Source organism: Quercus robur, chromosome 2, assembly GCF_932294415.1.
Source record: "Quercus robur chromosome 2, dhQueRobu3.1, whole genome shotgun sequence".
Classification (NCBI taxonomy): domain Eukaryota; kingdom Viridiplantae; phylum Streptophyta; class Magnoliopsida; order Fagales; family Fagaceae; genus Quercus; species Quercus robur.
The window spans coordinates 80,520,729-80,542,195 of record NC_065535.1 but is presented as its reverse complement, the minus strand read 5'-3'; the positions used below and the strand labels follow the sequence as shown (position 1 = coordinate 80,542,195).

General features: G+C 38.9%; 2 protein-coding genes across 2 annotated transcripts; one reads left to right on the top strand and one right to left on the bottom strand.

Annotated features, from left to right (window-relative positions):
- Window positions 1-544: 544 nt before the first annotated feature.
- On the bottom strand, window positions 545-12,614 carry LOC126715257 (DNA mismatch repair protein MSH7). Its single transcript, XM_050415768.1, has 17 exons — window positions 12,136-12,614; window positions 10,692-11,136; window positions 9,824-9,919; window positions 9,671-9,726; window positions 8,712-8,778; window positions 7,467-7,562; window positions 6,722-6,853; window positions 6,587-6,620; window positions 6,429-6,476; window positions 5,326-5,525; window positions 5,097-5,223; window positions 4,703-4,980; window positions 4,397-4,591; window positions 3,298-3,711; window positions 2,996-3,092; window positions 1,816-1,943; window positions 545-1,110 (listed from the first exon to the last, which is right to left on the bottom strand). The coding sequence occupies exons 1-17, from the start codon at window positions 12,459-12,461 to the stop codon at window positions 640-642; spliced, it is 3,210 nt and encodes a 1,069-aa protein (XP_050271725.1). The 5' UTR covers window positions 12,462-12,614; the 3' UTR covers window positions 545-639.
- A 558-nt stretch (window positions 12,615-13,172) lies between these two features.
- LOC126715256 (multiprotein-bridging factor 1c) lies at window positions 13,173-13,977 on the top strand. Its single transcript, XM_050415766.1, has one exon. It carries the CDS (start codon window positions 13,323-13,325, stop codon window positions 13,752-13,754), a length of 432 nt encoding a protein of 143 aa, XP_050271723.1. The 5' UTR covers window positions 13,173-13,322; the 3' UTR covers window positions 13,755-13,977.
- Window positions 13,978-21,467: the final 7,490 nt, after the last annotated feature.

The following is a 21,467-nucleotide window of genomic DNA, read 5'->3' as shown; positions in this document are numbered from 1 at the left end:
ATGCCAAATATTTAGGGTCACGAGAAAGATTATAGAGTAAATAACTAAGAATTGGCTGTCTTCCTCTTTCTCCAGGCATGATGCACAGTTGTTTTCGTTGGTGTCATGATTTTGATCGCTTTTTGTCTCCATTATAAAGTAAGAAGGCAGAAAGAAAGCATGGAAGGAAAAAGGAAAAAAAAAAAAAAAAAACGATTAGGAATGGAACTATGGAAGTGGGGGGAATATTTTTGGTAGTTGTGTTGTGTATGGAAATGTTGTGGTCAGGAAGTGACGAAATGAGTAATTTATTAAGGCATGCTTGGATTCGGTTTTTTGTCTTTTGACTCTGTCAGGGTGAATTAGGCAAGAAACATTGAAAGGGACCGCTGGATTATTCTCTAAACAAGTTGCTAATTTTTTGAATTATCTCGCTTAACTAACTTATTACTTAATTTTTATGGTTAAAAATGATACTTAATAGATTTATACATTTATAACTCCTGATTTATTCAGTTCTGTTAAGTGATCACAAACCTACAAAAAATTTTAACACCCGATAAAGTGGCTGAAACGTTAAAGCCAGTACTCACATTGCTATTTTAATGTAATAATCATTTCAAAACTTGATATTTACAACGCGTTCCCATGCTTTTCTTTTTAGTTACCCGATCCATACGAGCTTTTTAGCTCATGCCACAAGCAAAACAACGTATCGAAAGTGTCATCAAAATTACTATCTCCAGTATCAGAGACTGCTATTAGCATCTTCAACCACTCTTCATGGAGAGTTGAGAACTTTGATCTCTGTTCACTTGTTCTAAAACTGTCTCCAAGAGAATTTTTCATCACTAGTCCAGCCTTTGATGCAACTTCAACCACCCTTTCTGGGATTCCAGCCATCATTGCCACTTGCAACCCATAGCTCTCTGGGCAGGCTCCAGATGTAAGCCGGTATAGAAAAACAAGCTCCTGCTCACTTCTAGAATAGCATTCAGATTTTGACTTAAAAGCACAGGCCATATGTTGCAGGGTAACATGCGGATGAGAAGCAAATTCCTTTGTAAGTGGGTGGTAGTGTGTAGCAAATAGTAGTCGACAATTAACTTTTTCGATCAAATGGCGGAATACCTGGACAAGTATTAAAGGTTAATTCCATTGAAATGAACACACATCAAAAGTAAAACATAGTCAACTATGGCACATAGAACACTTATAAATCAAATGGTTAATAACACAGGAGTATACAATCACCTTAGAACTATTAGTAGTCTACAAGAGGCATTAGTGGCTATATAGAATAATAGGACAGGAATTTCATATCCTACTTGGTTTAAGCTAATAACATGCGCCCTCGAAGCTACCATCCCCTTGCATGATATGTGTATGTGTGCCTGTGACTGTAAAAGTAATTTCATTTCTTTGTTGTTTTGATGTGTAAAAATAATTTCATTATATCTTACATTTGCTTTCTTTCAGTTGTTGCCACCCCTGATTTAAAATAAATAAGTAGCGGAACATTTTATATATGTTTACCCTGATTTAATTGCTTAGGTCCATTTGGAGTAGGAAGCCTATAGTCAAACTATGCTTGAGCATACAATACATGCAGATATTTATAAGTTTGTAACTTGTTATATGTATACATCATTTTTAAACATATTACAAGCCTCTCTCAAATTGACTACTTAGAAAAGCCAAATAGTTTCAATAGAACCAAAGATGTTTAAAGATATTCTAATTGAAAGTTAGAAATTTGTATACTAATTTCTGAGGATAAGATGAGAAAACAAAGAAAGGGGGCAAAAGACCAGTCATTAAAGAGAAAAATCTCACCGCATAAGCAATGGCATATCCATCAAAAGTGCTTGTTCCTCTACCCAGTTCATCAAGAATAACCAATGAATCTTGAGTCGCATTTTGAAGAACTGATGCTGTTTCTGTGCACTCAATAAAAAATGTACCTACAAAAGATTGACATTGTTTCCAAAATCACTTTGCAATTCAAAAGGTCCTTACACATACAAACCCTTATCCATGTCTGTGAGAATGAGTTTCAATCTACGTTGCATTAATTCTACAAAACACAAGATTTGGATTTAAAGTCCAATATATTAGAAGGATGCAGTTTGCTTGATATTATTTTAAGACCCTCAAAATGATAGCCCATGCATATGCATGGAAGCCGCTTTACTGAAGTCCAGCAATTGATTGTTCAGTCTTATAGTATGAAGTATTTTATCACCACAAATATTTGTACAATCAAATAAAAGTGAGCAGCTGTGAAGCATTATTGAGTGAAAGTTTTGATGCTCTCTCTCCTGCAGTAGCCAAAGCCTTGGCTATCAGACAAGTTGTGTCCCTTTGAATATTATTGAAGCTGTTACCATGCCGAACAAAAGCCATGCAGGGAAGATTATCAAATAGTCAGAGATATTAGGTGAGATTTTAATGTTGTTGCTGACTGGCTTGCTAAATGGGCTCTGAGAGAGGAATTTCCCCAAGTGGTTAGAGTTGCTTTGGGCAGGGATAACTAATTTATTGTTCTGCTTCTGTTAGTTTTGAATTCCTCTTTCTTTTTGACACCACACCCCCCACCCCCCCCCCCCCCCCCCCCCCCAAAAAAAAAAAAAAAGGTTTGATGGTCAAACTACAAAACTTTTAAACAAAAAGTAACTTGCGTTACTTCATTAAGCCTTCCAGCAGTTCTTGTTTGTTTGTTTTGTTTTTTTTTTTTTTTTTTGCTTTGCAATTGAACCTAATAAAAACCACCTAAATAACACCACCAGGTCCAACCACCAAAGGTATTTACAAATCAACTGCAAACACCCAGCACTATGACTACCTTACTATCAAAACCCACATACCCACTCCCATTCATAGCATGATAATTAATGACAGAATCCAACAGTTAAATGGTCCAGCATGTCAAATTCTTGCACAGAAAACTTCAGATCACAAAGATTGAATCAATCCATAACAATTAAAAATTTTTCTTTGGCTAAGGCGCACTTACTCTCTCCAGTCATGATTCGATCAGTAGCTCCAAGCCTAGTGAAGATGATATCCACAAGTGAGAGAGCACACATCTCGCAGGGTACATAACAACCCAGCTGCAAGTCAACATAGATTAAAATATATACATGAGTTGACCCCAAAACAGAACATCCTTTTTTTTTTTCTTTTTTTTCTTTTTTTAAAAAAAATTTATAGGTAGAACGCCCTAGAATTTTAAAATATATGAGATTATTTCCTCCACTAGGACCAAGAACCTAGGTGATAAACAACAAAATCACCCATAGGGAGAAAAAGAAAAACCTGTGCCAGTATGACAGCTAGACATGTCGCACGCAGGAGCGTTGATTTCCCACCCATATTCGGTCCAGTCAGTAGCAAAGTTCGGGCATGATAGTCATCTGTATCCTCACCAAGGATTATGTCATTTGGGACAGGAACTCCCCCATTCTCTGCAAGGGCAAATGGATGCCATAGCCCTTTAACTTTAAGTGTTGGTCCTCTGGTCTCTTGGCCCATAGTTATGTTTTCAGATTGAGGCAAAATAACAGGTCTGGACATAGGCCCACATGAAAAACTAGCAGTGACTGCAAAAGATCTTAGTACATCGATACAATTGATGGCATAAATGACTTCAAACCATTCAGTAGCTTTTTCAATAAATAACTCAACCAGAATAGAGAGTGTTTCAGCATCCGAATCTGTTACATCATGATTCTGGCAACAAGATAATATCACTTGAGTGTTAGCCACAACACTGGAAACTTAAATTATTACTCAAGGATAAGAAATTTTGAGAGCATACAATAGTGAAGATGCTAAACAACTACAAAATATTGATTTAATGCATTGCCTGGTAAAACTATCACCAAACAAGCTCATTCATAAGAATGGAAAAGCTGTTTTGAACTAATAGATCTATATGGTAGAAAGAAAGGCTATGTATGCAATAATTTACTCAAAAAATATATTATATTTAGGTCCAAGTACATCCAAACAGAAAATAATACCTAGATAATATTAACAAGTTGAAGGTGGGAGCAAGCAATATGTTGCTAATAAGACTTCAAACAATGTGTATCGTGCACAATATCCACTGACATACAACTGCTAAGGCTCCTACTAAGATCTACAAGAGACAGAATTTCATTCAGCATTGCTGATTACACACTTCTAACCTTTTTGAAAAGATAAAATGAAAAAGCACTTTCCAAATCATACAAATTTTCAAAAATTCAAACAGAAATAAACCATTGCTAGCTGCAGCAACATTTTCAAATTTGTCACAGGAATCTTTTACTATTAAAAATTGAAATAAAATAAATAAATAAAAAATAAAAAGAAGAAGGAATTTCAGCTTACATCCTCTATTGAAAAATGTACAAGCATAAAGAAACATTACCTGGTACTTTGGGAAGTCACTATCTACAGCTGCTTCAAATTGGGCAAGGAACTGATCCAGCCCATTACTACCACTTAGCATTGGAAGCTTAAAAACTTTTGACAAAGATGAAATTATATGCCCTTCATTCTGTAAAAGCATTAACAAATCCAATCCAATACGAAGGCCTTTCACAAGTGACCCAAATACTTTAACCTGTACCACAAAACATTATATATTTTCACCTAAATTATTGAAGCATAATATTCAATTAAAAAAAAAAGGAAATGTATTTACCATTTTAAGGAAAAGGTAGAGAATACTTACTCGCTGTTTCAAAAATTTTTTGCCTAACAAGGGCAGTACGAGTGAAGCTGATGACTGAACACTAGCCTTAACCCGTCCAAGCAGCCTTTCTAAGTCTGGAAGTTTTTTCAGATTTTGAGAAACAAGCAACATAACTTCTGAATTTGCCATTAGATCTTCAACCACATTAAGCCTATTATTTATGCCTTCAGTATCTTTTAGTGGATGACAAATCCAATTCCTTAAAAGCCGCTTACCAGATGATGTTACACAGTTATCAAGAAATTTGTACAATGTACCTGAAAATCAAGGAGTATTAAACTTTTAGATATTACATAACTAAGAATTAATGCAAAATATAGGACATCATATGCCAGAGTAGTTTGCTTGAAGTGAAAGAGATGCAGGAACTTGCCTGATGGACTACCATCAGCATTATTGTTGAAAATCTCCAGATTAACCAGTGTCTGTCCATCAATTCTGAGGCAACCCCTATAAACTTGGTAAGGTAATACATCTCCATTCCGTAAAACATCATCTAACTGTAATTGACACAGGACAATCATTATAAACAACACATATAGACGCTCTCATTTACTTTTTTCATATTCTTAACTTAAAAAAAAGGATAATAGCAAGCTTACCATCAACCTGGACAGATGACTAATGAGTCCACCAAGAGCACATAAGGCAATATCATGGTGCATTACGCCTTCAAGTAAATTTTCCCACAAATTAGAAGATCCTTTGAAATATCCCTTCAAGTGAATTAAATTTCTAACTTCGGAAGCATCCAGGAAGTCTGTAATAGGCTGAACTGGACTTGTTTGTGCAGTTGCTGGACCTACAATGAACAAACCTGATAATTCAATCCTACTTATTGTGGGATTCTAAACTGATTATCATGCAGCATTTTTTTTTTTTTTTTGGTAAAGCAGTATGCAGATAATTGATTTATTAGCATATAAATATGCATCTCGGTACCAAAATTCAGTATTAACTTCTCAAATATAAAGTTCCCAAACCCAAACCAGCCGAAAGAAAACTCTGGTTTGAAACCTGTGCTCTCATTCCACTTAAGTCACACACATGAATGTAGAAATCACATCTACAGAACTCATACTATTCTCCAGGTTTCAGAGAACAATAAAAAGAGCATCTATAACGCTGAAGTCAAAGCTCAACCTTTTTTCTCAAATCACAACATAATTCAAACAAGAAAATATATCTAACCGTCTCATATTCACCAAAGTTGAAATCAATGTCAATTATATTGCAGAAAAGTGGCTGCAGAATTACTCTTCCTAACTATTTTTCATTTGGTACAGCTTCAATTTGTGGCTTATGTGGCTAAATTTTAAAAAGTAGAGCTCGTGTGTTACCCATTTTAATCATTTAATCACTATTTTAACACTTTCCCACACATGTGGGCTCATTTCCCCTTAATAAGTGGATCCCAACACATGGGATTTTTAATTTTTTCAAATTAAAAAATTGCCACTAATCCTAACACATGGAAATAAGATTCGAACTTAGGATCAAGATCACATGCTCTAATACTATGATAAATTGCCATTAATCCCAAAAGCTTAAACAGATAGAGGATGGCAAATTTAATCATTATTCTATCACATGGAAATACAAAATTTGTAAAGCATGTATGTTAGTGTGTTTACATGGAACACTTAAATGTTATACTCCACTCATATGTAGTCTGGCATTCAGAAAAGTTTAACAACATTCTGACCTGTTAATGAGTACTTTCTGAGTGCTTTCTGAGCTTCTTTGGACAGCCCTACAGGAGTTGAATATTTAAGTTTCAACTATGCAGTTATTTTCATGTAAACTTCAGAAATGGAACCCTGGTCAAATCACAAACATCAGGGTGGGGGGAAGAATGCTCACCTCTACTCTCATATATAACTTCTTTGGGTGACACCTAAAATCAAATCCCAATAAAAGCACGAAATTTTAATATTCATATTTGCTAGACTTTGCTTGAAAAAAGATTAAACAAAGGAAACAGTACGTTAACCATACTTGCATTAGTAAAGCCCCCAGAGCAGCAGAGGACACATCATCATTGATGGAACCAACCCAAATTCTTAAAGCAGCACAATCAACAAAAGCAAAGCCATAAACAATTGAACCATTATCCAGGCCAGAATTTTCCTAAAGAGAAAATTTAACAAAACATAGCGTTAATATATTGGAACAAATTTTCTAGTAGATAGCAGCAACAAGATAAACTCATAAAACCATTACTAATTCAAGTAGTGCCAACTTTAAGAGGAAAAGGTACAGGAGCATGCTATAAAGTCAACTGCTGCATTACATACGATTAAAAGAGGTGAAATAATAATAATAATAATAATAATTGCCTCTTTCTTCAAGGCGCCCATAAAGACCCCCCACCAAAAAATATAAAAAATAAAAAATAAATTTTCAACAAGATAGGAGCCAGGTTGGATGCTTTCTTATAACATCAGTAATAATTCAGGACTTTCATGATATACTATAAAGCTTTGAATCATGCATTTTTCAGAAACGTAGATATGAAGATAAAAAAAATCTCAAGATAGAATCTTTTTCCTATTGTTGACTGTCTTTACTGATAAGATCACACAATGAGCTCGCATCTAATGCGATTTCAGGAATGTGCATTGAAAGATAAATGACAAGCTTTTCCCTTCATGTAAACAGGAAAATTGGAATTCAGTACAAAAACTAAGATTGACATTCTGTTTGTACATATAGGAATATAACTGACTAGTAGCAAGCATACCTCTTTTATTGCAAGAAGATGAACAGCATCAGGCCCAATATTACCATCAGTTGCGGTTGATGGCGTAACCACCTGAACCAATTTTCTTTGAATTACCTGAAAACCAATGTTTGAAGTCAATCCAAGCACACAATAAGAGAAAAAAGATGCAAAAGAAGACGAAGGACATACAAGTTTAAATGGAAAAGTGAAATTTCATCACTTTCAAATAACAAGGTAAATAGGTGATAGAACTTAAAGTACAAGTAAAACACCTGCAATATTAGTACAACCCCTGCCTAGTGCAACTTTATCTCTATTTATTTGATTTTCTTGAAGCTTCTGAGTAACTATACCAAAGACAAAAAACTGGAAAATGGCCAATGTCACCACTTTCTAGGACAAAAAATTAATTTTAAACAAACAATTCTTTCAAATGAAATATTTCTTGTCATTTAGTAATTGAAATTTCCAAGAATTTTTTTCTAGCATAAAGGAAAATATATGCTTTTCAACCACGTAATAAATTATTAATTGCAAAAGTTATATCTTAAATTTAGAGATGGATCACAAACAGGATAGATTTGACCCCACCATCATTGGATCCTTCATTTAGTATTTAGCTGTCACTAGTTTCAATCTAATTCCCAATTTTGACCCTCACTTTTATAAGTTGCACAACACACATTTCTATCTTTTGGAATGATTGAAGGTCCAATTAACTCAACCCCCTTTATCATGCCACCCTAGGAATGATATTTTAGATTGCAAAATATGAATAATTTGAATAAATGATAGAGGTTGAGCCTTGGTGTGATATCAAGTGCCTTCCACCAAAGCGACAGGTCAAGGGTTTGAGTCCAGGAGTCATCCTCTCCGAAAAATTAAAGTTGCTTACCATGACCTCTCCCAGATCTTGCAAAAGTGAGAGTTTTGTGCACTAGGTATGACCTTTATCATTTATTTAAATCCTCATTTTGACAATTTTCTGCCTTTTTTTTTCCTTCAATAAGTTCCTTAACTTTAATGTGGACATGTCACTTTCTTTGGATTGAACTTGGTCTAAATTTTCAACAAAATAATTCAATCTTTAGGTGTGGCTAACAATTTTTATTAGAAAATTGATGTTAAGACTAGAGAGCCCAACGATAATTTCATTTGTAACAAGCCGCAAACACAAGATGGATTTCAAGTCAAGTACAACCCTTTAAAAAAAAGACTATAAATTCATGTGAAGTGCCCATCATGCAGCATGGAAAAACTTACAGAATTTGCACCTCTGGCTTTTGCTTGATCAGATGTCTCCAACTGCTCCACTCGGCCAACTTTATATCTTCACAAAGAACAAATTGTAAGACAAGTGAACTATAGCATATAAAAATATCATAGCAGAAATTTAAATAAGTACTTCATTAAACTAAATCTCATCCTAACTACCAGCAGATGGCTAGATCGAACAAGTGCTTCTCATAAACTCTCTCTCTCTCTCTCTCTCTCTCTCTCTCTCTCTCTCTCTCAATTTTGTCAGATGTAGCAGATGAGTAAAAGATTGTTGGTTCAGCTATATGATGATCCTTAAAATCTCAAAAAATTTAAATACACATTTTTGCATACTGAACCTAACTGCCATGTACCAGAGGATTTTAGCTACAAAAAGGAGTCAATCAGAAATGGAAACATAGAATGTCCTCATTTTTCCTTATGGCCTGTTTGGAAGTTTAGAGAGGGAGAAGAGTAGAGGGGAGTGGAGGGGAGGAGAGTAGTGGGAAGGAGAGTAGAGGGGAATAATTCCCCTCCACCTTGTTTGAATGTTTTTAAAATTAGTAAGGGGGAATGGAATAATTAGCCCTTCCCCTTATTTGGATGTTTTAAAAATTAAGATGGAGAGGAGAGAAAATGATTAAAATAAACAAATTTACCCCTATTTAGAAAGAGTAAATTGAGAAATTTATCTAATCAATAATTTATTTACTCTACTCTCCCTCCAAATCTCTCTAATTTGAGGGAATTAAAAATGAGGAGTTAGAGGTGGTTGAAACCCCTCCAAACTCCTCCCCCTCCTTCTTTAAAAAACTTCCAAATAAGGTAATTGAATTACTTTCTCTCCCTCTACTCTACTCCCCTCCTTTTTTAAACTTCCAAACAGGCCATTAAAGACAAAATGAACCAAAGAGTGAACAAATATGGTTAGGATTAGGAATACATAAGTCCAGTCACTTCCTTACCCCCGAGCAACAAGCTTTTGAACAGCATCATCAATCCCACTTTCAGATATGCCAACCTGACCAGAAAGTATTGCTGTTATTGCATGCAAAATCACTCTCTTCAACAGATGAGAAAATATCTCAAGTAAGTTTATGAAAATAACATGAAGTCACCTGCCGACATTTCCCCACGCCACTTAATGTCATTTTCCAATCAAGCTCCTTATGGCCAATTTCAGCATCTAGTTCATATAGCTCATAGAACTTTCCCTGTATTTGATCATAGGTTGCTACACTATGTAATATAATTCCAAAAGAAAGAATTCTGAATTTAAAAATAGTACTGCAGATATGCTTCAATATACAAAATCATCCTTTTCAAACTGTAATTCTTAATGTAGATAGATATGAATAACTTTCAATGATCCAAAGTTGGGACAATTATTTCTTTCCTTTCAGTCAATTGGAGGCCACTTGAGCTAATGGGATACACAAGAGTAGGCAGCCCTCTCCCATTCCTTAAACCCCCCCCCCCCCCTCTTTTTTCCCCCTCCCAAGCAAGGGGGTCCCAGGTAAAGGAAGCGTTCAATTACATAACCATGTACATTGCAAAGAGACTTCACATCATGATAGAAAAATTAAAGCATAGCAAGGCAAACTATTGACTTTAGCCCCAATAAAAATATATAAATAAAAGACACAAGGCTACTTTCCCCACATTGTAGATCAAAACGAATTGCATTGCTCAAGGTGCATTTGTCATGTTCTAGCATTTAATCCTTCCAACAATGCTCCAAAGGAAGAGGACTAGCACCTTGTTTATGTTGATAAATTACCACTAGTCCAAAAACCTTAAGCTTCTAGAAAATGGTGAATTTAATCATTTGACCACCATTCTAACAATAGTCACCGATTAGAAATCAATCTCAATTAGGAAACTAATAAAAATATGACATTTGGGCTTATTCATGCTCTAATGCACAATGATAGCTAGACATAAATGATTTCAACAAAAAATATCAAGATAAAAACAATAACTAACCACTTTAAAGAAAAGTGCAATATCCATATATTGACTTTTGACACTCCAATATTGTTTTTGAGATGCTGACATTTTCTTCAAAGCATCTGGTGGTATATAAAGTGTCTTCCTGTCATAAAGAGGATCACCAGGCCTTCGCCCATTAGCATCCCTGATTCGAGCAGGATCAAGCCACTCAAACTTGCTGATTGTATCAGTAACTTCTGTATGATTCTTGTTCAGGACAGTTGTATCCTGAAGTAGTTTCAGCCTTTTGCTTGAATCGAACTTTGGACTATCCTCTTGAGATCGCTTTAAACGAGGAACAAGAGGTTGCATACCGGGTGTTTCTGGCCTGGGAATATCATCATCACTTTCAATATGCAGGACACATCCTTGATCAACTGCCCCATTCGAATTGACAATATTACCTTTTTGGGGATGTTGTTCACCATGACTGTGGTTACTGCAAAAGTTTACACAAACATTACTATACCATGCAACACAACCATACAAAAGTAAAGTTACTTTCGGATAGTTTTGTATACTAGCTATGACCATACGACACATGAAATTTGCAAAATAATTTGTGTATTATGATAGAATCATAAATCTACATGCATCATTAACCACCAATAAGCTATAACTTCAAAACTTATAAGAATTGTGCAAGACTTGAGAATAAGGATGGATAAGACATATATCATTCAACAATGAATTTAAGGGGGAAAAAAGGGTAAATTGCATATTTGGTCCTCAACCTTTGGCATTTGTTTCAAAATCATCCTTATACTATAAATATATTTCAGAATGTCCTTACTGATTACTGTCATCTGCTAGATGGAAATTCTAACATGGCAAATGGAATTGATGCCATTTCATAGGCTCCACGTCATCAAAGTGACCCCAGTTTCATGAATTTTGTTTGTTTTTTGAACAATTTTGAAATCATCAAGAATGAAGTGAAAAACATTTGAAAGTATAAGGATGATTTTGAAACAAATGTGAAAGGTTTAGGACCAGATATGCAATTTAACAACTTCAAATTCCTTCAAAAGTTTTAAGTTGGATACCCAAAATCATCATTCAGGCACTTCCAAAAATGCCATTATATCACAATCGGCTATTGTGAAATTGGAATAAAATATTAACAGCTTCAACAAACGAAATGCCTCAGTTAATCTGAGATTTTCATCTTTTCAAAGCAACAATATGGAATGTACCATCACATTATTATTTCGTTGTCAAATTCTCTCACCAACCAAACAGTAGTTAGTATTTCAAAAAAAAAAAAACAAAAAGAGATGTGCAAAATTTCCAGTTCTAGTTATTATTTAAAAAATAAATAAATAAAAACTATAATAGATCTAAATAATTGCAAAACTCTTTCACACAAGCATTCAAATAAAAATGATTTTTAAAAACTAAAAAAAAATAAAATAAAAGGAAGAAATTAAATTAGTACCTCTCTGTAGCCTTTTTTCTATCATCGACCTTCACAAACTTATGCATAATACTCGAGAACAGTGAAGAACCTCTGCCGTCCTCGCTTCCGGTGGACATCGCCGGAAATATCTGACGTGGCACCTTCTCAGGCGGTGTGTCGGTTCCTCTGATTTCAAGAGACGAGTCCATAACAGTGTCATTCGCAGCCTGATTGAGAGCGACACCGTTTTGTTTCTCTTGCTTCGCCGGAACACGCTGTTTGCCGAGCTCATTTCCGGCACCGGAGCCATTGCTTTCCGGCGAGGGTTTTTGGAAAAAGGAGAGTATAGATTTTTGGCGCTGCATTTTCAGATTTTTAGAGAGAGAGAGAGAGAGAAAGAGCGCGCGAGAGGATGTGAAGTGAAGTGAAGTGGTATTTATTACTAAATGATTTTAGAATGTGAAATTTTGGCGCCAAAATTTTGCCCCTTCGAGTGTCTTGACTCTTGACCTGGGGCGCAGAAAATTCGTGGACTGATTTTGACCTATTTAATTCACTTTCCAGTTTCCAGTGTAAATATCGACCGTTTGATTTCTATTGCATTTTCTGAAGCGTCCGATTCAATTGCAGAGCGAAAATCCAAAATTGCCCTTCACCGAGAAAGGAAATTTCAAAGTTTAGTGACAAAGCAGATCAGCATAACAACCAATCATAGATCGCAAGCATCAGCTTAATCCAAAGAAATTTCACTATACAATTACGTGGCAAATTCCTACTGGAGGAAAATTAATTAAAGACCTCAAGAGAAACGGGGAAGTCAAATTTTTACCCTTTGTTACGGAACGGAGAGAAGTTCGAAAGGTCCAGGTCAGGTTGTCCAAAAAAAAAAAAGGTCCAGGTCAGCAACGAGGAATAGAATAACGACACGTCAGCAACAAGAGCAGATATTTTAATTTTAACTTCATGGCTTGTTTTGCAAGCTAACGTAATGGACCACCAAGAGTAATTACCGTATCAAGAAGGCTTGAGAACTTTCCAGACCCTCACCTCCTATATATACATACCCCTCTCTCTACTTCCTTGTACAATTATTTTAGTTACAGAATTTCTGCGTTTCTTTTTCGCTCTCTCTCTTTTGCTCTTCTTGTGTGTTTTTTATCTCTGAGTTTTCTTTGTTGGGGAATTTCTCTCTCTGTTGCTTTGTCGCTCTCTCTGAGTTTGTTACGATGCCGAGCCGATATCCAGGAGCTCTGACCCAAGACTGGGAGCCAGTGGTGCTTCACAAGAACAGGACCAAGGTTCAAGATCGCGACAGGAAGGCGGTGAACCAGGCGTTGCGGACCGGGGCTGCGGTGCAGACCGTGAAGAAGGCGGAAGCCGGTTCGAACAAGAAGGCGGCTCCGGTTATGAACGCGAAGAAGCTTGACGAGGCGGCTGAGCCGGCGGCGCTGGACCGGGTGTCGACGGAGGTGAAGCAGTTGATACAGAAGGCGCGGCTGGAGAAGAAGATGAGCCAGGCTGAGCTGGCCAAGCAGATCAACGAGCGGCCTCAGGTGGTACAGGAGTATGAGAATGGGAAGGCTGTGCCGAACCAGGCTGTGTTGGCGAAGATGGAGAGGGTTCTTGGTGTGAAGCTGAGGGGAAAGATTGGAAAGTGATGGGATGTTTCAAAACGACGTAGTAGTGTCTGTTTAGTGTTTTGGCGGTGTGGATCATGAACATAACATATATAGGTGTTTGGTTTTTGGATGTTTCTAGGGTTTCTGTTTGTGGTTTGATAACTGTTAAAGGGTGATGGTAAATAAAAGTAGAAACTGATCTGGGAAGAAAACTAGGTTGTAAAAAAATACGAATATCAATCGAGTTTCATGACTTTTCTTCTTTCTTTTTTTTCATCTTTATGCGTATTTTTGGTTAATTTCGTTTTTTCTTTTTTAATTGTGTCTGACCTTTGAATCTGAAATTATCTAATTTTCTATCTTGGTCTGTTAGAATGAGATATCGATTTTAACGGAGGTGATGAATGTGCGCACGCCAGGATGCGCACATATTTTTCTAAGTTGGATCCTAGAGTACGTAACTTTATTTATATATATTTGGATACCAATTAATTACATAATATCCTTGCTAGTAGCGACAATCGAATTTTGAATGAAATTTTTTTGATGAACTCGAACTTTTAATGAAATAATGATTCAAGGTTACAATTATTTATGTGGGTGTATTATTTTTTTCAAATAAGAAAAATTTCGTAAACAGGTTACCCATTTGAACACATTATGGTCATTGGTCGATCAGGCGAATGTCGTCACCTGCGAACCTTGCCCTTCAGGCGAATCAGAGTGATCACAGTCTACTATGGTCTGTACACAACAGTCCAACGGTTTGCTTGTGCAGGGGGTAAAATCACACAAGTCGCTACGTGGGGGTGCAGGGGAAGTTGAAAACTATGGATGTGTTTAGCTTGCCAAGGCCGTTTTTGTGAAAAACCAAAATGATAAAGAAAAATTTTAAAGAAATTAGAATGATTAAGATGCATGTTGTGTGACACTGACATGTGTCAACTTATACACCACTTCATCTCCAAAAAAAACTTATACTAATCATAAATTGACATGTAAGTAAGGTGTAAATTTAGGTATGGAAGCGGCTTAGGTAACTAAGTTTAAGTTTGAGTAAGTTTAAGTTTGAGTAAGGTATTTTGAGTATTTTTAATATATGTGTGGGTGAAAATGTGTATTGAAATGTGTGTAATTGTGTAAGTATGTTTAAAATGTAAAAAATGTATGTTGAGTAGGGTTACCAAACGGCTCTAATATTTCATTAAAAAACAACTTAGGATAAGAAAAAAATTATATAAAAATAGTTTCTGTCACTTTTTAGAAAGTACAGCTGGGTTAGTTACTTTCTCAAAAAAAAAAACATCACCATATGGATTTACTCAACTTATAAGGAGGAAAGGATCATCTTGATGAATCTCTCCTCTTGAGATGGAATTATATTCACTAAAACATAATATGACTCTAATTACGCATAATATTATCCAAGACATTTATTTAAGGTCAAAGTTTAGTTTGTCCATTGCCGACGTTATAGTCTTTTAGATCATAGTTCATAAAATTCAACATCTTTCAAGAAATTATGTGTCAAAAATTTGGTAGAAAAATACAAAATTGAAGAAAAAACAATATGGATACATTTATTTTTTTTAAATCACAACATATGTGTTTGGTTTCTAGGGTTTTTGTTTTTGGGTTGGTAGTTGGTAAAGGCGAGGTGGTTGATGATATATACCGTATCAGTACATATACTAGTATCGAAATGCTAACATTTCGTACTGGTTTAAATACCGGTCATGTACCGACCATACCGGCCGATTTCTAATATTACCGGTCAGTATTGGACGTACCGGTCAGTACAGAAAAAAGCTTTTATTTATTTATTTTAGTTTTGTAATTTTTGAATTTTTCTTAGGGCAAAATGGTAACTTACTTGCATTAATGAACAATTAAGCTTTCTATTTATATATATATATATATATATATATTGTAGTTGCACGATTTTCCTGGCCCAACTTCTATTGATCAGGCCTTGGCCCAAAGCGCAACCCACAATAAATATTTGTAGAGGATGGGTCAAAGAACTTAGCCTCAGTGAACCTATTCGGTCTGATACATGGACAGTATTGTTTGCAGAAAAAATAAAGACACAAGAATGGATCTCTCCTGTATGATTCTATTTCTTCAGTTCCCAATACAGTTTTTCCATCCCCTTCTTTGAGGGACTCCACTACATTATATAGTTCTCTTCCTCTCATCTCAACCTTACACCTGTTGATCATCTAAGCATCTACTTGAGCACCTGTCCCATCAGACGCCCTCATCAGTCCCTTTGTGAGTTGCAGAGGCCAAGGTGGTACTATTCAGGGGTCTTTTCCTCATTAATGCGGCCAAGAGGGTGGTTGGGACGCAATTAATGTGATGGTAGCTTTCCATGAGATATTTTGGATTTTATTCATTTTATATGTTGGAAGGATGAACTGAAATGGCTGGGGAGAGTTCCTCGTCTGGGCTTCGTGATGTCCGAGGAGGAGTTACTCCTCGGATAGGTTTCCTTGGCGTTAGTGGGATCGAGTAATGCTTCATATGTGGTTTTTTTTCGGACAGGACGCTCCTCGGATGGGCCTGAATTTGGAATAGCCCATTGTTTTTGGGCCGGGCCCCACAATAGCCCCTCAAAACTCCGGTTTTTATCTCCTTCCGAGGAGAAAAGCGGGGTTTTGATGTTTGTGAGAGGATGGAAATAAGGAGATCGTGTGGCGCGCGTGCGGATCGTTACTTTTGACGCGCTACAATTTACGAGGCGCGGCCATTAACTTCTGGAGGCGTTATGTTCCCTTCATCCAACGGCGTGGCGTGGATCGAACGGCCATCGTTTTTTCTCGTATTTTTAGGCAAGAGTGACCATTTCTCTCTCCTCTCGGCTATATAAGACGTCAGAGGGGTTCAGTTCCTTCTTTTTATCTGTATTTCATAGACCTCAAAGGACTCCAGAGAACTCCATCGAATCCCAGAGATACACGAACACTTGCGTCCGTTGCGCCACCGAAACCGTTTTTTGTGAAGCGTTTCGTCCAAGAGAGATTTCCAGGCGTCCCATTGGGCGTTTTGTGAAGGTACCAGTATATTTCGTTCTTCTCGCTGTTTCAATTCCCTCCTCGGACTCTACTTTTCTTCTCAGTCTTTACTTTCATTTCCCCAGTTCAGTTCAGATGGGTAGATTCGAAAAATTAGTAAAAACTCCCGCCGCTATGGAGGCCTTTAGGGCTAAATACCACATTCCCTCGGGGGTTGGGCTGCGGTACTGTCCTCTTGAAGGAGTATTGACAGATAGAAGTGAGGGAGAAGTCGTTATCCCCATGATTGCTTTCATAGAGGGAGGGATGACACTTCCCATGCGTAGGATTAGAAGGGAATACCTGTTCAACCATAGGTTGACGCCGTATCAGTGTGCCTCGAATATGTTCAAGATACTAGGCTGTGTAGATGTCTTAGACGGGCGGATGAATCTAGGCCTTACTTGGCACGATGTGGCTCATCTGTACGAATGTCACCGCCTCGGGGATGATGGGTATTATCTTAAATCCCGGAACGAGGACGTTAGGTTGATCTCTTGTCTCCCAGTATCCAATAAGACCGTGAAGAATGACTTCCTCATTGCTTCTGGGGAGTGGTTCGACGGTATTCATTGTCCAACTCGGGCAAGAAACCCAGGTGCGGCGCTTTTAGGATCGGTCCTTTCTGGGAAAGGATTTAGTATTGAGGGGTTATTTTTCTTGCTTTCTTTGTAATTGGAAAATTTCATGGACTAACCCCACTTTTCTTGGTTGTTTGCAGACAAAGTTCACATTGCTCCTCAGATAAACTTTGTGAACGTGCCAGCGTTGAACTATCTTCTTAGGTCGGAGATTTACGTTTCTGAGGACGGACAGTTGCGTGCGACCCATCTGGTTCTGGGCTATCAACCTCTAAGCAGCGCTTTCCAGGCAATCGGTCACGCTATAAGGGCTGGCAGTCCGAGGCTGGCTAGGATTGACGTGTCCAAGGACGGGTTCCTAGCTCAACACGATCTGCCACCAGTTGTGTTGCCTGGTGTCAGAAATCCCTATTTAACAGAGCAGCTACCTCTGGTAAACGAGCCTGGCGCTGCTGTTTTGGTTGAAGAAGAAGCTGAATCATCTCGTCTTTCCCTTGAGGAAGAGATAGACAAGTTTTACTTCGAGGAGGAAATTCAGCAAAACCCCTTGGTGGAGCTTTCTAATCCCGAAGCAGAGCAGGACCAACATTCCGCAGTCGGTGTTCCCTCAATCGTTATCTGCTCAGACGATACTTCAGACGAAGAGGCAGAGCCCATGGCAGGAAAGGGAAAGTCTCTGAGAGAGTTGATGTCCAGCCGAGGCAAGGGCCAGTCCTCGAAGGCGCCTGCCAAAGCGCAAACCCAGGACCCGCCTCCTATTGCCCCTCAGGTCCCTACTGATCCTGGCCTCAAAGCGATCCCCGACCTGAAGAAGAAGAGGCAGGTTGACATTTCTGAGGAGGGTGAGTTGGTTACCCGGCCTGCTAAGCAGCAAAAGGCTGCCAAGGGGCAGAGGAGCAAGAGGGCAAACTCCTCTGAAAGTAGGGATGGGGAGAACCGCGCTGAGGTGCGTGCTGCCCCGCGCACGTGGAGTCCTAAGCTGGAGTTGGAGGGGGTTGCTATTCCCTACAACTCGTCGATCCGAGAGTACAATCGGGGCCGAGCAGGGTATGTGGCGGAGGCCTTAGAGCAACCCTTACTGCTTCCTCGGGATATGGAGGCCTATAGGCGGTTCTCTCAGCCTGAGCTTTTCCTATCCCTTAAAAGGGATCTTGCGCTAGTGAGTAATTCTTTTACTGATTTATTGACTTATTTAACCCTGTCAAATTCTGAATTGACTTTGTTTCGTTTACAGATTACTCAACAGGTATTTGTGGCTGAGGAATTTTGTCGGTATAATCGAAGTCGGGCTGAGGTTAAGGTCCAATCCCGGACGGAGATGGAGAAGACCTTGGGATCCCTGAAGCAGGAACATCTTGAACTTACTGAGAAGTTCAAGGAGTCGGAGAAAAAGCGTAAAAGCGCTGAGGCTGGTTTGAAGAGTGCCGAGACCCAGGCGGAAGATCAGCGCAAGGAGCTACATTTGACCCAGATCAACCTCGCCACCGAAAAGCAGGCAGTGCTGGAACTTAAGACTGCTCTGCAAAAAATCGATGATGAGCTGCGGCGGGTTAGAGAGGAGGCTCAGCTGATCCGGGAGTCTGTGGAGGCTGAAAAGAATGCTGCTCGCCAGCTTGGGGTCCAAGAAATGGAGGCCAGGCTCTCCGAGGAGATCCCTGAGGTGTGCAGTGATTACTGCAGCACCTCATGGGCTTACGCCCTTGATGCTGCAGGAGTTCCTGCAGATTCGGCATTAAGGCTGCCTGAGAACATCTTCTTCCCTCCGGAGATCCGAGAGAATCCTGACGGCGCCCAGGCAGCGACTGAGCAGGATCTGACGGTGCCAGATGCCGTCCCTATGCCTGATATGGCGAAGGATCCCGCCGCAGACTCTACCATCGAGGTTCCTCCTCCTCAGCCCGAGCAGAAAGAAGATCCTCCTGCTAAGGCTTAGCCTTTTAGGCTTTTGATCTTTGTACTCTTTTTTTTTTTTTTTTGAATGAGAGTCGTCTTATTTTTCCATTCTTTTGTAAGGACCTCTCTTTCTAATGTACTTGGAATATTAATATAAAATGTTCGTTTTGTATACTATGGATGTATGTCAGTAGCGTTCTTTTTTAAACATTTGCAACGATGTAGATACAGGTAAACAATCAAAATAAATGGGTTTTTGGGCTGCGCATTTGAGGGTTGCGATGGTGCTAGACTGTGCGCATGCATTAAAATGATTTCCTTTAAGTAATAATCTCCCAATCTATCATAAGTAATAATTTCCCTTAAGTCTGTGGTCCAAGGAACCATGCAGGACTTAGGTTCTGTTTAAAACTTATGAATAGTTGTCCTAAGTATTAATTTCCCCTAAGTCTGTGGTCCGAGGAGCCATGCAGGACTTAGGTTCTGTTTAAAACTTATTTTGGATACTTGGTTTCCTCATAGGCTTGAGTCCGAGGACCATGCAAGGCCTTGGTTTTGTCCAAAACTTTTTGAGTAGTTGCCTTAAGTAATAATTTCCCCTAAGTCTGTGGTCCGAGGAGCCATGCAGGACTTAGGTTCTGTTTAAAACTTATGAATAGTTGCCCTAAGTATTAATTTCCCCTAAGTCTGTGGTCCGAGGAGCCATGCAGGACTTAGGTTCTGTTTAAAACTTATTTTGGATACTTGGTTTCCCCATAGGCTTGAGTCCGAGGACCATGCAAGGCCTTGGTTCTGTCCAAAACTTTTTGAGTAGTTGCCTTAAGTAATAATTTCCCCTAAGTCTGTGGTCCGAGGAGCCATGCAGGACTTAGGTTCTGTTTAAAACTTATGAATAGATGCCCTAAGTATTAATTTCCCCTAAGTCTGTGGTCCGAGGAGCCATGCAGGACTTAGGTTCTGTTTAAAACTTATTTTGGATACTTGGTTTCCCCATAGGCTTGAGTTCGAGGACCATGCAAGGCCTTGGTTCTGTCCAAAACTTTTTGAGTAGTTGCCTTAAGTAATAATTTCCCCTAAGTCTGTGGTCCGAGGAGCCATGCAGGACTTAGGTTCTGTTTAAAACTTATGAATAGTTGTCAGTAGATCAGCAAGCAGCGGATAGTCATGAAAGAAAACGTATGCTAAGCCATTCTCATTAATAATAATATCTTCTAAGGTTATTTACATTCCATGGTCGAGGTACAGCTTTTTCATCCAAATCTTCTAGGTAGTAGGCGCCTATTCCGGCCACGGATGTGACACGGTATGGTCCCTCCCAATTGGGCCCCAACTTGCCCCAAGAGGGGTTCTTTGCGCTGCCAAGAATCTTCCTCATCACGAGATCACCTGGACCCAGAGGCCGCAGTTTGACGTTAGCATCATACCCTTGTCTCAGCTTCTGGTGATAATAGGCCATATGAATCATCGCTTTTTCCCTTCTTTCTTCAGCTAGGTCCAGACTCCGTTCCAATAACTCGTCGTTATCGTTTGGGGTAAACGATCTAGACCTTAGTGTGGGAAAGTTGTTCTCGATCGGGAGCGCGGCCTCAGCCCCATAAGTCATCGAGAAGGGGGTCTCACCGGTCGATCGTCGTGGCGTCGTCCGATAAGTCTATAAGACGTGGGGGAGTTCTTTTACCCATCTCCCCTTTGCCTCGTCCAGTCTCTTCTTCAGTCCGTTCACTATGACCTTGTTCACGGCCTCGACCTGCCCATTTCCTTGAGGGTAGGCGGGGGTGGAATATCGGTTAATGATTCCAAACTCGCGGCAATACTCCCTAAAGTTCCTACTGTCGAACTGCAGACCATTGTCGGAAATGAGTGTACGCGGAGTCCCGAAGCGGGTGATGATGTTCTTCCAGATGAATTTTTGGGCGTCCACGTCCCTAATGTTGGCCAAGGGCTCAGCTTCCACCCATTTAGTGAAGTAATCAGTTCCGACTATTATGTATCGTTTGTTCCCCGTAGCTTTGGGGAAAGGTCCGACTATATCAATGCCCCATTGTGCGAACGGCCATGGGCTAGAGAGGGGGTTGAGGACCCCTCCGGGTTGGTGGATATTCGGGGCGAATCTTTGGCACTGGTCGCACTTCTTAGCGTATTCTTGGGCCTCTCTTTGCATGTTCGGCCACCAGTACCCTTGGGTGAGTGCCCTGTGCGCCAGCGACCTTCCTCCGGTGTGG